Here is a 17,270-nt window from a genome sequence, read left to right on the forward strand (position 1 = left end):
CACACACACACACACACACACACACACACACACACACACAGACGCAGGGGGAGAGGATCAGTTCTTCTCCGTGGTGACAGAGGGTCATATTTCTTACTTTGATCTTCACCTCCCTCCCTCGCTCCGTTTTCATCCAGGAGAAAAAAGAGAAAGAGAGAGAGAGACGGAGAGCATCTTTCACTCTACGTCTCTCAGCCCTGCTGGTTGGTAGGTTGGTAAGTGAAGCATGAAACCGCCTCCTCTGCCCCTGAGACACACACACACACACACACACACACACACACACACACAGCTCACAGCCACCGAGTCACACGACAGAAAACATAATAAAGTGTTAGTGATAATCTATGATGAAGAGTGCGGAGATGCAGAGGATGGGGTTCACTCTCACAGCCAGCAAATTATAATTATTCTGTGCTCATGTTTTATTAGTTTTAAATGGAAACTTTGTGTTTTATCAGCCTGCAAATATACAGTCACAAACAAGCGCAAATAAGCAGCTGGAGCCGAGAGACGGGCGACGTCAGAGTGTTGCAGCTGTCTAAAAACAATGCACACACTCCAGCCTATCAAAATCCGTCATAAGTCACGGTTCAAATCGAGTTAAATTAAATAGAATAAAAGTAAAGAATTTTTATCGCACAGTCTTGAAAGTTGGGACACGTCCAAAAAACACTTTGCATTATTATTATTATTTAGATTTTTTAAAATTAATTACTGCATATATTATTTTTTTATCTTCTAAATTTGCCCTGTGCCAGAAGACACTCGTCTCCGAGACAAAAATTTACAACTTTAAACAATCAAAAAAAAATGTGTTAAAAGCCTCGAAAAAAGTAACTAACTTTTTGCCAACTCCGTAACACGTAGATAAGGAGTGCTGCACTGGGTTAAAGCCACGTCAGCTCTGTCAGATCGTACCTCTGACACCCATCATGTATACCAGGCATGTCCAAAGTCTGGCCCGGGCACCAATTTCATTCAGCTATCGGCTTGACTTTTAAAATATACCACATGTGGCCCTTTACACAATAATGGTCAATCGAGCAAGATCACTCTGCATTTTTACCCTTTACCTCACAATGATAGGACTATCACACACTTTGTAGACAGGTATCTGATAGGGCGGCCCCCTGATAGTCGACCAAACTTTAGTCGACCACAAAGGTCATTGGTCGGCAAGATTTCATTGGTCGCTTAGTCGCAGAAAAAAACGTGAAACTCTTTCAGGAGCTGCACCTTGACAAAATAAATCAAAACCTATACGACTGGAATTTAATTTGAAAGGACAGACACAGGAAGTGGCCACGGAGTCAGGTTAATTTCCGGGGCTGGTACCTGCGGTTATTCCACAGGCTAGTTAATAACATGTCGGGCAGGAAATCCAAAGTGTGGAATCATTTTGAGAAGGTGAAGGATGAACCCAAGGTGATATGTAAACTCATCTTCATTGGTCGACTACAAACATGACGTATCATCTGAAACATGGAAGTAGCTACATGCCCATTAGCCCACAGCGTCATTAACAGGCGGCTCGCTCAGTGTGTGACGTGCACTTGTAGATAAAATATAGGCCCTACCAGAAATCATGACTCGGTTGTTGAAGATAATCCACAGACCTCGTTGAGAGCAGTTTCATGTAGGGACTATTTTCTTTCTACCGAACTACACCCACCAACTGTATGACTGAAAGGAAGCATGCGTCTACTGCTAGCTCACCTAGCACCACTGAGCGAGCCAAAGTTACAGCTCAGCCGAGGAGGACGCAATTAAGGTTTACATCTCACGCTGTCACGAGTAGACGCACACTTCCTTTCAGTGATACGGTTGGCGGGTGTAGTTCGGTGGACAGAAAATAGTTCCTGGATGAAACTGCTCATAAACAAGTGTGACTGTCCCTTTAAATTCATGCTGTCATAATTTATATCACGATTTATGTGAATATAATGTAACGTAGCACTTTGTGAATTTCTGCTTCAGACCTGAAAACTGATCGTCTAATGGCCGATCAATGACGACTGATGAGTTGTGTTTAGGTGCCGCCTGATTGGCCGCTGTGTGGCTCTTAAACGCTCACGTTCACACTGCAGCGAGGTGACCTCAGCTCCCCGCCGGCCAACGCTTTAACCTTTATCAATTAACCAGCAGCACAAAGCGGAGCTGAAACCAGACACACACACACACACACACACACACACGAAAACCAGCAAAACAAACACAAACAACACACACACAAATATCAGCAACACACACATACACAAGAACAACACAGGCGAATATGAACACCGCCGCAGACTAACACACACACAGATGTAACCCGACCCAGTGTGACAACTGATAGCTCTGTTTGTGCATGCTAGACAATCACACACACACACACACACACAGACATACCTCAGCCAGAAGGCAAAACAACTGACCGTGTGTGTGTGTGTGTTTTACAAACCACTGTGCTCCATTAAAAGAACTTAATGCTCCATGTAAAAGAATGAAAAACACCAAATTGATGAAAGGAGTTCACGCTGAGTGTGTGTGGACGTTATTCTGCCAGTGTGTGTGTGTGTGGAGCCGCAATTCTCCACCAAAACAAAACGACTTTGCTCCCTGTGTGTCACAAACAATACGACCTCCATCATCGGTGTGTGTGTGTGTGTGTGTGTGTGTGTGTGTGTGTGTGTGTGTGAGTCTGTGTGTGTGTGGGCTCTAACAGCCTGCCGTGATAAGGAGAGCCCAGAATAACACTCCCGACATCAGCAACCCTCCCTCCTGTCACTCACTATCGATTCACTCACACACTCACACACACACACACACTTACACACAGAACCATGGAGGTGACAAGGAGGCAGAATAGACTCTCGCTCTCGTCCCAAAAAAAGCTCCACAGTTTGATAAAAATCATATGCAGGAGGACGCTGCATTTTTAACTCCAATCTGCGTGTACCTGTGTTCATTTTTACATTCAGGGAAATCGTGTTTTATCCAAACCGATGACCTTTAAAAAAACAAAATAAGAGTCCGACACCTGCACGATGAGACAGGAGGCCTTAAAAGGAAGCGTTCATCAAATCTAACAGCGTCTGAAGCCGCGTTTCGACGGCTGTGTCGGACAATTTATGTTAACTTTGTGAGACAAACAACCTGCCGGTCCCGAACACCATGAATGGCTTCTAGGAGAGACTGTCCGATAGTGTGTGTCGTTATCCCGTTTGTAAAAACACTCTCGGCTTTAGACGTGGTCGGATGTCAACGAGACCTTAACATAAAAGTAAAGGATAATGTTGTGTGTTTTCTTCTTGTCGACAAAGACGGTATCTATGAACATGAATTTCCTGTGTCTCGACAGCCTGGTTTATCTTCACCCTCTGAGCTGTAGAGCTCCATAGTTGTCCAAAAACACATCAGTGCACTGGGCGACATGTTATGTGTAGGGTTAGGTACTGAAGCCCGGTGCTGAACAAGCCCCGGAGAAATTTTCAAAGACCGAAGCATTGATAAGCTCTGACGTCATCTGTTCTTTTAGCTGTACTTTTATTGGTGGGAACGAAGTGAAGGTAACATGAGAATTGCTCGAGCTGATGGCAACTACTACTACTGTACGTAAATGGACCCGCACATGTATAGCACCTTTCTAGTCATCCGACCAATCAAAGCGCTTTTTACACTACGAGTCGTAGGAGGCTACCATACAAGGTGCCACCTGCTACTCAGTTTTTAACACACACGGAACAGCCATCAGAAGCAATTTGGAGTTCAGTATCTTGCTCAAAGATACTTCGACATGTAGGCGGGGGGTCGGCTGGAGGAGCCGCCGATCTTCTGATTGGTGGACAACCTGCTCTGCCACTGAGCCGCGGCCACAGCTGGCAAAACTTTATCAGTACACGATAAACAGACAGCGATATGTCATTCCAGTCCCTCATCTACCATCATTAACGTTACGTCTTACACAAGGAGAGCACGCTAGTTCGGCTAATAGTGAATTGTTTTGGATTTTTCCTAAACACGACCATGTGTGTTTGTTGTTGAAGAAAAAAAAAACGTCAATTCGCGGTGTTGTACCGACATAGTGCTTTTATTTTGAAAGAGACTGTATGCAAATGTTCAATTTCCTGTGACAACAGAAGTGTATTTTGAAAGGAGATGCGGTGTCCCAGAACACCAACAACCAACGCACCCAGGGTACCTTGCACGCCGTATCTGGACGTGGAAAGTCCATGACCAAATGTCGATATGTGACGAGGTCGGAGTTGTTTGGTTCAGTGTAAAGATTCAAAGACAGCGTAATGAAGGGTCTTTGTCGGCACCGTTCTCTCCTGTTTGAGTGATCTTTGCTTCACTACCCCACAGTTTTAGGAAATTATTTTGAAAATTAACCTTTATATCTTTGACAAGTTACCCCAGATTTCTGTCAGTAGGAACCAGTGGGTTTGGGGCGACAGACTACAGAGTGAGGAAGTCAGAAAGTATTGAGAGAACACAGATACGCTGAAACTGGGTTTAATGCTCCCTGACCTCCTGATGAGGAACTCTGACATAGTACAAAGGAGTATTTTCTTGCATTTCTCCCTTTAATTTTGGATAATTAACCAAAAGTTTATTTACTCTTTATTGAAAAGATTTCTTCCAAATGATGCTGCGAGAGTGCAGAGAAAGAAACCCCCTGTTACAGCAGGCGACATCTCCGGAGGTTGTTCTTCAGACGCATCTGTGCAGATTCCCTCCTGACAGACTTTTCTGTCTCGTGCAGAAATAACTGAACATCATCGGGGTGTTTGCAAGTCACACAGTTGATGTCATCCCCTTTAAATAACTCACATTTAATTTTCCAATTTTAGCAAGATGTGTGGGAACTCTTGCGCAGCACACATTGTTTCCAGTGGTGGGAAGTAACATGTTTACTCACATACTGTATTTATATATTATTCTGAGCTGCTTTTACTTTACTTGAGTATTTCAGTTCTATACTACTAACTTTGATTGGATCTCAAAGGGACATATTGTACTTTTAATTACACTGCATTTATCAAACTAATGGAGTTATTGCACAGATTCATATTTCATAAACAAAACCTATGATACATTTATTAAGTATGTGTCTGTGCTGTAGATCAAACTATCCAACAGTATACATGTGCTCCACCTCCAGCAGCTGTAACATTAAAATGCTGCTGACATGTTAAAGCATCAGCGATGATGTTCATATGCTGTAATAATTATGACAAGGCGATACGGCCTTTTAATAATACCAGAATGTTTCGAAATCTCCTCTGAACCACTGTAGACTGACAAACTAAAGCCGCTACACTGCTAATTGAACTACAGTTACAGTAAAGTTAAATATAGTAGCTGCTGTTAGATAATAAAGTTAAACAAACTACTGTTACAATAACGTTTAAATAAAAGTAGCTAATGTTATTTAATACAGTTTACTAACATATAAATTTAAATAAACTGCAGTTACGATAAAGTTAAATAAGGTAGTTACTGTTTTATAATAAAAGCTAAATGCCGTAATATCGTTACAGTAAATAAAGTACTGTTGTAATACAGTAAAACAAACAACAGTTACAATTAAGTTAAATGAAGTAGAAACTATTATAAAAAAGCGCAATAATGTTAAATAAAGTAGCTACTATTATATATATATATATATATAATACAGTTAAATACTGTAATAAAGTTAATAAAGTATTGTTATAATGAAGTAAGACAAACAACAGTTACAATAAAGTTTAAAAAGTAGCTACTGATATATAATAAAGTTAAACATGTGATAAGGTTACATAAAATACTGTTATCCTAACGCTAAATGAACTATAGTTACAATGAAGTTAAATAAAGTAGCTATTACTATAAAAAAAAAAAGGTTTAATTGCACTATAAAGTTGAACTGGTATAATAAGGTTAAAGTAACGTTACAAAAAAGTTACATAAAGTAGCTACTGTTATATAATAAAGTTAACGCACTGTTACTATAAAAATAAAGTGCCTACTTTTACAATAAAGTTAAACAAAGTAATGGAGTTGCCACTGTTACGTAATAATGTTCAATAACGTAACAGTTACAAAAAAGTTAAATAAAGTAGCTACTATAATAATAAAGTTAAACAGCGTAACAAAGTTTAATCAAGTACTGTTATAATAAAGTTAAATAAAGTACTGCTACATTAAAGTTAAATGAACTACAGTTACAATACAGTGAAATAAAGTAGCTACTGTTATATAATAAAGTTAATGTACTGTTACAATAAAAATAAAGTGCCTACTTTTATAATAAAGTTAAACCAAGTAGAGTTACAATAAAGGCAAATAAAGTTGCCACTGTTACGTAATAATGTTCAATAACATAATAATAGTTACAATAAAGTACTGTTATATTTTATTGTTGAGTACTGTATCGTAACAGTAAATGAGCTACAGTTACAATTAACATAAAGTGGCTACTATTATATTAAAGTTAAATAAAGTACTGCTGTCATAAAGTTAAATTATAAAGTGTTACAATAAAATAAATTAAAGTGGACCCACTGGTGTTTTTTTTTTTATTTTGAAGCACACAGTTCATCTCGGGCAGGAAGTGTTGATGTTTTTGCGTCCAGTCAACAGTTGGCAGAAAGTTAAACTGTTACAGGATTTATTCACTGTGAGCTGGAAGCAAACTAACAGCTCTCCAGTTTGTTAATTAGTAATATCTGCAATTTACGTTGGTGCTCCATGGTCTCAAAACGTGACAATGAGATACATCGTCCATCCCTAATGATAATAATAACGCTCTGAAAGGTGCTGTTCTGCCCAAAAAGTACTTTTGTTCAATACTTTTGGTGCATTTTTGAACATTTAATTGGTGAAATCTTGAATGCAGATTTTTTTCTTGTCTGTACGGTAACTGTAATACAAGATCTTCTTCCACGATTATCGATTATTTTCCTCATTTTTGCTGTACCTTACCTCGATGACAGCGCAGATCCTGACGAGCACTTAACATTAAAAAACACAAGTTAACCTATACTGTAATATCGACCAAAATCGGCGCCATGAGGCACAAGTGAACGTAAGTGGTCGTCGCTTTTACACACACAGAAACACACATATGGTTACCGAGAAGACAAAGTATGCAGAATCCCAGTGGGAGTTTTCTTTCTTCTTCTTCTTTTTTTTTTTAAGCATTTAATTTTTCCTTTCTTTTCCCAGCGAGTAACGTCAAGAGCGAGAGGGCGAGAGGGCGAAAGAGTGAGGCATTAGAGGAATGTCAATATGATTGGAGAGGGAGAGGAGTATGTGTTCGCTGTGCGTTCAACAACAATAGCTCTCCAGCCGTGTTGTTCCATGCGCATTCACATGATCCATTATTACCCCTGACATGTACCGCTGGGTGTGTGTGAGGGAGAAAGACAGAGTGATTGAGATGAAGAGACAGAGGAGGGAGAGAAGAGGTGAAAGACGGAGGGGGGATAAAGAAGAAGAGACAATTAGCCCGAGACAGAAATACACTCCTTGATGGTGTGTGTTTGTAGAAAAGACACAGATAGGGGTGAGAGGCAGAGGCTGAAGTGAGACTCGGTGATAAAAAGAGTCAAAAATAGCCGCTGTGCTCTGAACATTTCAAGCTTAATAAACTACAGACATGTGTGTGCGTGTGTGGTCAGCCAAAAACCAGAGGTCACCCTCCAACAATCCTGCGACTCCACAGCAACACAATACACTGTTAATAATTAGCCGATACTGACCAACCGCCCATCTATCACTTTCATCTTTCAGCGACACAAAAATACCCGAGCACCACACGAGTGCAGACATCCAGTGCGTTCCCACTGTGCTCCCCCGATGTGAAAGTCCAGGACTTTTCAAGGAGTTTCCAGAAATAAGTCGGAGCACTTCCATGAAGCTAAACATGCTTCTCCGCCTCTGCTTTTATTCATTTTTGGAAACGAACATGTCAAAGCAGCAAGTGTATTCATGTAAAGTGGGGGGTTTCTTCTTCCCTTCCTCCCACAATGTATTAGCGCCATTAAAGGCAAGCCGAATTCACTACCAGCAGTCCCTGTCCGCAATGTACCCACGTATGTACAGACAGCTATCACTGTTTTACTCTGACGCTGAAGAAAACTTAAAAACGTAATGTTTCTCAAGCAGGTTCTGGACTTCTAAGGAGCGTGTTATTTTTAGGCGCATTTATGGATGTTTATTCAAGATGGACATCAGATATAATAATGTTCTCAGGGAGTGTGAGTCACACTGAATCTAAAAATGTGTGCATCGTGCCTTTGTTGTCAGATTTGACTGAGTTATGACTCACAGAAAGAGTCAGATTTTTGGCGCAAATTGCGTCAGTCAGATTTGAGACGAATCAAATCAAGACAAATGCACCCCCCACTACAAAATAACACCTTTAAAAGTGAGCCGAATTAACTTTTAGCTGCTCTCATCTGCAATGTACCCACGTATGTACAGACAACTATCACTGTTTTACTTTGACGCTGAAGAAAACTTAAAAACGTGATGTTTCGCAAGCAGGTTCTGGACTTGTACGGAGCGCTTTTTTCTCTGTAACTTTTGGGCGCATTTATGGATGTTTATTCACAACGGACATCAAATATAATAATGTTTTCAGGGAATGTGAGTCACACTGAATCTAAAAATGTGTGTATCGTGTCTTTGTTGCCAGATTTGACTGAGTTATGACTCCGAGAAAGAGTGCAAATTTTGGCGCAAATTGCGTCAATCAGATTTGAGACAAATGCACACCCACTACAAAATAACACCATTAAAAGTGAGCCGAATTAACTTTTAGCTGCTCTCATCTGCAACGTACCCACGTATGTACAGACAACTATCACTGTTTTACTTTGACGCTGAAGAAAACTTAAAAACATGATGTTTCTCAAGCAGGTTCTGGACTTGTAGGGAGCGCTTTTTTCTCTGTAACTTTTGGGCACATTTATGGATGTTTATTCACAACGGACATCAGATGTAATAATGTTCTCAGAAACTGCGATTCACACTGAATCTAAAAATGTGTGTATTGTGTCTTTGTTGCCAGATTTGACTGAGTTATGACTCCGAGAAAGAGTGCAAATTTTGGCGCAAATTGCGTCAATCTGGCGCTGAAGGGTTTAGAGTGCCTCCATGTCGCAGACAGTGTTTTTGCCTCCATCAGTCCCTCACATTTTGAAAACCTTCAATGTAAAGTGACTAATTTGTATTTGTCTGTTTCAGGTTTTTAATCAGTTTTCAAACTTTCGTGGCGGAGTTACGTCTTAAAAAGGACGGAGACACTGTCGCAGCTTCAAGCATTTGGTTTTACTTTACAACCAGCTTCAGAAAAAGGAGGAAGAAAGAAACTGCAACGATTTGTCTTTTCTTTTTAGGAGTATAACTCTACACTTTTCTGTTTTAAATGTCAGTGGATTTCCTGATTACCTGAACCTCTCATGTGTGGAAAAAAGCCTGATTCAATGACAGTGAAGAAACAGTATCACAGAATTTAAAACACAAATTAGGGAAAACTGTGTTTCCCCTCGACAGCAGAACAATTATGAAACAAATTTGCTCTAATTTGACGTCAAAATCCGACCAAACAAACATCACGTGTTTCTCTCAAAATCAGATTTTGCATATTCGAAACAACTGAGAGCGTATAAAATAAAAGTGTGTCATCACAGTTATGGATTGCAAAAGATCTCAAACAAATGAGCCCTCTTTAGTTTTAAATGACTAATTTGTGCAGCGTCTTTCCAAAAAGACAACAGAAACAAAATGTCCAGACCGTCACACACAAGTTTGTCTTTAAACCAGTGAAAATAACAACCTGCTCTTTGCATCTGAGCACTCTGACGTCTCCACCATGAAGAAGTAATTTCGCAAAATAAGGGATCCAAACAGAAATGATAATTTTTCTGAGAAGTTTCAGAAAATGCAAAGGTTTGGGGTCACTGCAGGCGTCCGCAACAATTATTTAATTTAGCATTTTGATGCTAAAAGTTGCACAAAACCAAATTTAAACTTTTTCGTCTTGCAGCACAGATAACAAAAATAGTTTTTATCTTGACGTGCAGACTGCAGCGACGCTCCATCTGGCTCAGGTGAGATGTTTCCTCTCGTCTCTTTAACGTTTTTTTAAAAATCTGCTTTTACAGCAAGTTTCAAAATGGTGGCGATCCAAACCTGCCGCTTTAGTTTGAAAGGTCAGAGCAGTCGGTTTGACGGAAACGGTGTGACCAAACAGGAGACAGGTAGACCCACAGTGCAGCAGGTCTGCACACACACACCAACACACACGACTGCTTTACATAACAGGCGTTAAAAACACACTCTGTCAAGTGTCTGTTTGAACTAAAACACACATTAAAGCTGCATTTTTTTTCCCCACAAGCACACTTTCCCTAACACACACACACTGAGTGGTGAGATATGAAGTAATGGATTATGTGAAGCTTTTTCATAACTTCATGTTTGTTTTTATTTGAGCAAACTACGGAAACATGCTCATCTGGCAGCACACACACACACACACACACACACACACACACACACTTCCATCAAGCTCTAAAGTCGATACAGTGAAAGCATCATTTCCAACACCTAAGCAAAAAAGAGTGGCACTGATAACAGAACAGGAAGTCAGTTTCAGGAATATAACCGTCACGCAAACAAGTCAGTGAGTCAATAATCTTTGTTTTTTTTAAAAGGATAAATATCCTCTTGTGTTACAGGAATATCACGGAAATAACACGTGAAAGGCCGGGGAGAAATACTCCAGGAATACTGTTGTTAGTGATGACCAGGTCACTTGAAAGGAATTAGAGGAATGTTATCAGGCACACTGATGATATTATATCAGAAATATTACACAACACTAAATGAGAATGGATATTTTAAGGATGTTGTTTTGAGAACAACCTAATTTTGCCATCCCAGGCTTATAGAAAAGAAGATGTGATTTAATACATTAAACACTGAGTGAAACAAACAGTATAAAAAGTTTCAGTGTGTCCCAAACACACCTGAAATCTGTGCAGCTGCAGAACAACACTAAGTCCTTTAAATGTATAAATATAAGTGTAGGAGAAAAGTCCATCTGGAGCAAGATTTGCATGGGAAATTATAAAATAATAACATGCAAAATAAGCTTTAATCAGGTGTGTAGTCGTCACTTGTCTGGCTGCAAACGCACCGGGACGTTATTGAGTAAACTGCAGAGCTCTCCGGCTGTTTGTGGGACTTTTGGATGAATTCTTAAAAACACTATAAGTGATTAAAGTGTGCACCGACCTGGCGCTGGTGCAGTCCTGGTACAGCGTCTCGAAGTCCTTCCGGGAGATGAGCTTGCAGCGGTTCACGCCGGGCTGGATTGCGCCGAGCCCCCGCAGGACGCGCACCTGCTCCACGGTGCACACCACCGGCGCGATGTCCAGCCTCTTCAGCTTGGTGTAGACGGTGTGCAGCCCGCCCACCAGGTGCTTCAGGAAGAGGTCGAACACCTGCGGCAGGCAGATGAGCTCCTGGCCGTCCACGCTGAAGCTGGCCACCTTCACGCCGTGCACCTCCACCAGCTTGCACTCGCTGCAAAGACCCGGGCTGGAGGACGTCTGCGCCAAGCCGGGGGAGCCGGGGGTCAGGCCGGTTGCGTTCAGCGAGCCGAGCCCTCCGAGAGGACCCAGAGCGGCACCGCCTCCGGACACAAGCGGGGCGGCGCCGCCGTTGCCCAATCCGGCCAGTGCGCCCCCTGGTCCGGGCAGGAAAGCGCTGAGCATGCTGCTGGTGAGCCGCGGAGATGGGGACAGCGAGTGTGAGTGAGAGTGGGAGTTGGTGTGCCCCGGGCTGGAGGTGCCGGTGGAGGCGACGGAGGTGTGGAGCGCGTCCGGGGCCGAGCGGTAGAGCGCGGCCGGAGTTGGGGCGCCAGAGCCCGGCGAGAGGAGCGGAGGGGAGCCGGGGAGCGACATTTAGATGGTGGTGGTGGTGATGGAAGAAGTGGAGAGTGGTGAAGAGCGCACACACACTCTCTCCTTCTGTCTCCCTCTCACACACACACTTTCTTCTTCTCTCTGTCCAGTTGGGGAAAAAAAAAACACTTGTGCGTCTTTTCTGCTTGTTTTCCTCTCACTTTTTCCTCTTCTTCCTAATTTTCCTCCTCTCTTCTTCCACTCGCTCCTCGCTCTATCCAGAACACGCTCCCACTCTTGTTATCCGTGCGTGGAAAGCGGACTGTCCGGTCTGTGCGTAAAAGCGACTGGATCAGACTCCAGGTCAGCCCCTGTCCGGGCCCCGCCTCCTCCGCACGGGACTGACAGCTGACCGGGCCAATCAGAGCGGAGTCTTTGCAGGCCTGAGGGTGTGATTGGCTGATAATAAAGGGGAGGACTTTATTACACCCCATTGATGTGTGTGTGTGTGTGTGTGTGTGTGAGTGTGTGTGTGTGTTCAGAGGGTATCGGTCAGATCTCTCCTTCTGCTGTTTCATAAACTTTCTCACGAGCTGCTCGAGTCGCTCACGGGAAGTTTTTATTTTTCTTCTTCTGTTTTTTTTTTTTTTGTCGAGCATCTCAACCTTTACTCCGTGTGTGTGTGCGCGCACGTGCGCGTGAGTGTGAGTGTCCCTGTGTGTGTGTGTGTGTGTGTGTGTGTGTGTGTCCAGTCGTGGCTCACATGCGAGCTCTGGTGGCGAGACGGACGCATGTTCCTCACACACTGACCGCTGATCAGAGGACAGTTCAGCAGAGTGGAGATGTGAGGGAAGGTTGGATAGGAAGGAGGAAGGAAGGAAGGAAGGAAGGAAGGAGGGGAGGAAGGAAGTGGGTGGGAAGTAAAGGAGGATTATGGATATGATTTAAACAAGAAAGAAAGAAAGGGAGGACCAGATACAAAAAAAGAAGGGGAGGATGGATAGAGAAGACAAAGGAAATAAGAAAAAGGAGACCAAAAGAGGACACAGGAATTAAGGAAGGAAGGATGAATGGAGGAAAAGAGGAAGGGAGAGAATCAAATGACACGTGGTGATAATTTATATCACAAAAGAAGAAGAAGAGGAAAGGGATTAAAAGAAAAAAGACTATAAAAGAATAAGAGCGGAGATCATCATGTAGCACCAGAGAGAATTAATGATCAGTGTGTGTGTGTGTGTGTGTGTGTGTGTGTGTGTTTAAGCAGTGAAATGGGATTGAGCGGTGTGGATTACAGACAGACAGGGTTTTATAATCCCGTGTAATCTCATTATACACTGAGAAACCCTGACTGAATGAAAGAGAAAGGAAAAAGAGCGAGGGACACAGGGAGTGGGGAAAAAGAGACGGGGAAAGGAAAAGTTAAAAAGGGAAGAAAGAAATTTAAATCTGGGCAAAAATCTGAGGTCGTGAACGTCAGACGCTCTGCGCAAGCATGTTTGATGTGCGTTTGCTGCATGTCAGTAAATTAATCTCAATATTTTTAGCAATGTCAAGAACGTGTTTCGACTACTTTGGAGTGAGACAAGGTTGATATAGTGGACTCAAAGTAGTGTACAACTGGTGGTCACTCACCAAGCAATATATCCCATCATGCATTGCGCCAAAGGAACGAAAGGACTATATGGGACAGACACGGAGAAGGACAAGAGGAAAGCGACATGTTGAAGTTTGTTTTACCAACTGTCAATTTAATGTGAAGTCGTCAGTCCCTGATAGGGCGATCAAACGTTAGTCGATCAGAAAGGTCATTAGTCGGCAAGATTTCATTGATTGCTTAGTCGCAGAAAAAAACGTGAAACTCTTTCAGGAGCTGCACCTTGACAAAATAAATCCAAACATATAAGACTGGAGCATGTGGGACAGACACAGGAAGTGTCCACGCTCAGCAGTCAGACAGGAGTCAGGTTAATCTCCAGGGCTGGTACCTGCGGTTATTCCACAGGCTAGTTAATAACATGTCGGGCAGGAAATCCAAAGTGTGGGATCATTTTGAGAAGGTGAAGGACGAACCCAAGGTGATATGTAAACTCATCTTCATTGGTCGACTACAAACATGACCTATCATCTGAAACATGGAAGTAGCTACATGCCCATTAGCCGACTGCATGACGTGTGTGACGTGCACTTGGATTTGTACTTAAGAGCAGCATATGAGTTTCACCACGACAGCCATGTTTGTGAAAAAGGTGAATTATATCAAGAGAACAAACCGAGCATTGCTGTGATACGAAGAGGAACCAGGGGTCAAGGAGAAAAGGTGGGGCGCTGAATAAGAAATGAAAAGGTGAGACAAAGTAAGAAAGAATAGAGATAAAGAGAGCCAGAGACACGAGGGCAATAATTTGTCTCTCAGGACTAATAATGATCAAACTGAAGCTGGACTCCGAGAGAGACACAGAGAGGGAGACAGAGAGAGATGAGGTCTTAGCGGAGGTGAATATCTCTCAGCGGGGTTATAATGACCGATATGAACTTGGACTTTGGGATGTGGAGAGTCGAGGAAGAGGAAAAGGGATATGTGAGGGGAGAGGAGGAAGAGTAAAGAGATGGAAGGCGAGGTGACAAGAGAGGGAGAGGACAAAAGTGGAAAAACTTGTCTGCAAAATGCTCTTCATCCCCCACGAGAGAGGAGCGACAGAGAAAGAGTCCGATGTTCCACACAAAAGGCCATTTTGCTGTTTTTTGGCCCATTAAATAACTCGTCCTGATCCATGTCGTATTTTTGTGCTGGTACAGTTTTTCTCTGCGGAGTTTAAGAGCTGCAGGGGCAGAAGACCCACCGTCACATGCATGCATGATGTCACACCACTCTGAGCATATCAGCAGGAAGCATCACCATGTTTGGAAACAGGACATGTTGTTGATTGAGTCCTGGGAACAAAAGAGTGGCGCTTTTGTATTTTGATGTTCTTGATTCAGGCAGATTTAGAAGTACTCGCTGCACAGAACTATGGATGGCAACGTCAGCAGTGAAGTCCGCTTCTAGTGTCCACACCAAGCAACAAAAATGAAGCCAATGAGGAAGTACCAAATACTGCAGTTCCTCTAATGGCCACTAGATGCTGGCTCCAAAACAGAGTCAATCCCCATAGACCTCCATGCTAACATTCCCAACTTTACAGTGGAAATAAACATGTCCACAGCTCAGTACTAGAAACAGTTTTGGGCTCCAGAGCTAATTTCAACATTATTGACTGTACAGGGATGAATTTTTTTTTTTTAAGCCACCCGTTTACATTTCGTTAAGGCCCAAAGTTACACATATTTAAAGGCGGGGCTGCTTGTGTGACAGGCTAACTACTGATAGTGTCCTTGGCTTCTTAATCAGATCCACCCCTCGCTCCACCACAGCGCCAACCTCTTGTCCAAATATGGTCACTTAGGCTCCAAAAAAACAAGATGGCAATGGCTGAAAAACTGAACTTGTGACGTTACTGTAGCTACGTCCATTAAAGAGTCTATGGTCCAGGCTGAAATACTGGTCTGTACTTTCACACCTGCCCTGTTTGGTTCGGTTCAATCGAACTCAAGTTTGTTTGCCCCCTCAGTGCGGTTCGTTTGGCAGGTGTGAACACAGCAATCACACTCACGTGTGCACCAAAACAACCGGACCGAGACCTTCTTGAAGAGGTGGTCTCAGTCTGGTTACAAATGAACTCTGGTGCGGTTCGTTTGTGGTGAGAACGTGTGACGTCCAATGACATTTAGCATTTAGCTCAAAGCTAAGTACAGCCTCACAGAGCTGCTTGCTGGGCTGTAGACTGTTGTTGCCATTTGAAGAGGCTAGCATGCTAGTGCTGTAGCCGATAACGTGACCGCGGCAGATCTATTTACTGTTTTATGATGAAATTATTGACAGTTAAATATCCACAGCTTCTTCAAAAGATTTACTTGTAACACTCAAAAGGTAAAAAAACAACCAGCTGGTATATTTTCATCATTTCATCTCATCTGTTTTGTATAAAATGGGATCGTACCGAGCCGCTGCGGTTCTCAAGCTAGTTTTAACTACATGTGATGTAGTTTACTTTTATAGTCAGTAAGTGAATACTGTAGGACTAACCAACATGTTTTTAGCATTTCATGTAGCTAACATTAAAAAGCAATGGTATATTAACTGGGTTTGCTTCGTCTTGATTTTGAAAACGCAGTGAGAGGTTGCTTTTCTGCAGCCATTCAGTGTTTTGGTAAAAATGACATAATGTTCAAATCCTCTCTTCCCTGTTATCTCTCTTTATCGTCTTTCACTTCTGAAAACCACATGAACGACAGCAGGGAGGGGAAATAATGTCATTTGTGAGTGAGGAGAAACTCCCAGGGCGGCTGCAGGATGTACAGTGTCAGTTGACAATGATGTATGTTCGAGGAAAGTTACCTGGACTGTAACTCAGCAAAAGAAGACTACAGTAAAGTTTGACAATGCTGCCTACACAGTTGAGGAACTTGTTTGGTTTTAGCTCGACCACACATAGGTATTATTTTTCTCGATTTGTTCTGGGATCATCCCGATTAAGCTAAAATGTGAAAATGACCAAATAACATTTTAAACAGAATAAATGAACGTTTCCTGTTTCCTGTTATCTTCCACATAATGACTGTTATCAAAGTCATTGTAGGTGTTTCAGCTTCTGTGTCTACACCACAAACACTGACAGAAAAAAATACTAATAAGATTATAAGCAATGGTGTGGAAACTTTATTTCTAAGAGAAAGGGTTGCCTATCAACTGTAAGCCTGGTCTGGCTCCCAAGGCGTCAAAAAATGCTGCTTAGTAGCCTACGAGGCTCTCTGCATCAGATGCAAATTCACAATTCCCCCTTTAGCGTCTGTATGAGACGCACTGGGCTTTCAACCAAGTCCAACATAAACCAGTCCCTGTCATTATTAGACGTTCTGTACAACTGACGTAATATAAAAAGCACAAAAGTCCATTTAGAGTGGGCGGAAGGGGAGATGGACTGGTCCAACAAGCACAGGACTTTGACCCAGGAGACTGGTCATTGTGTCCTGCGTAAAACTAAAAGTCAGTGTTGTTAGCTTGTCACGTGAGTCGAGTGGCATGACTTCAACCGCAATCTTTTCCCAAGCATAACCAAGTAGTTCTGTTGCCTCAACATAACCGCCAACCACCTGCTTAAAGATATGACTGAAGATGCTTCCGGACAAGCGTCAAAGTATGACGAGTAGCGATGTGCTCATGTTGCAACGGTTAACAATGGCTTCCTTTCACCGTGACCACCTTTTTTTCCTAACTTTAAAGCTGCTATAATCAAAATCTTTACAATAAAGACCTATCAAGTGCCACTCATAGTGAGAAACCTCCAG

General features: G+C 42.4%; 1 protein-coding gene across 1 annotated transcript in view; it reads right to left on the reverse strand.

Moving 5' to 3' along the window:
- The window catches only part of dachb (dachshund b), a 122,692-nt gene extending 110,478 nt beyond the window's left edge, over nt 1-12,214 (reverse strand). Inside the window, exon 1 of the mRNA XM_050066699.1 lies at nt 11,275-12,214. Within this exon, the coding sequence (XP_049922656.1) occupies nt 11,275-11,945 (671 nt within the window). The 5' untranslated portion in view covers nt 11,946-12,214. The remainder of the gene's footprint in view (nt 1-11,274) is intronic.
- Nucleotides 12,215-17,270: the final 5,056 nt, after the last annotated feature.

Source organism: Epinephelus moara, chromosome 17 (assembly GCF_006386435.1).
Source record: "Epinephelus moara isolate mb chromosome 17, YSFRI_EMoa_1.0, whole genome shotgun sequence".
Taxonomy (NCBI): domain Eukaryota; kingdom Metazoa; phylum Chordata; class Actinopteri; order Perciformes; family Serranidae; genus Epinephelus; species Epinephelus moara.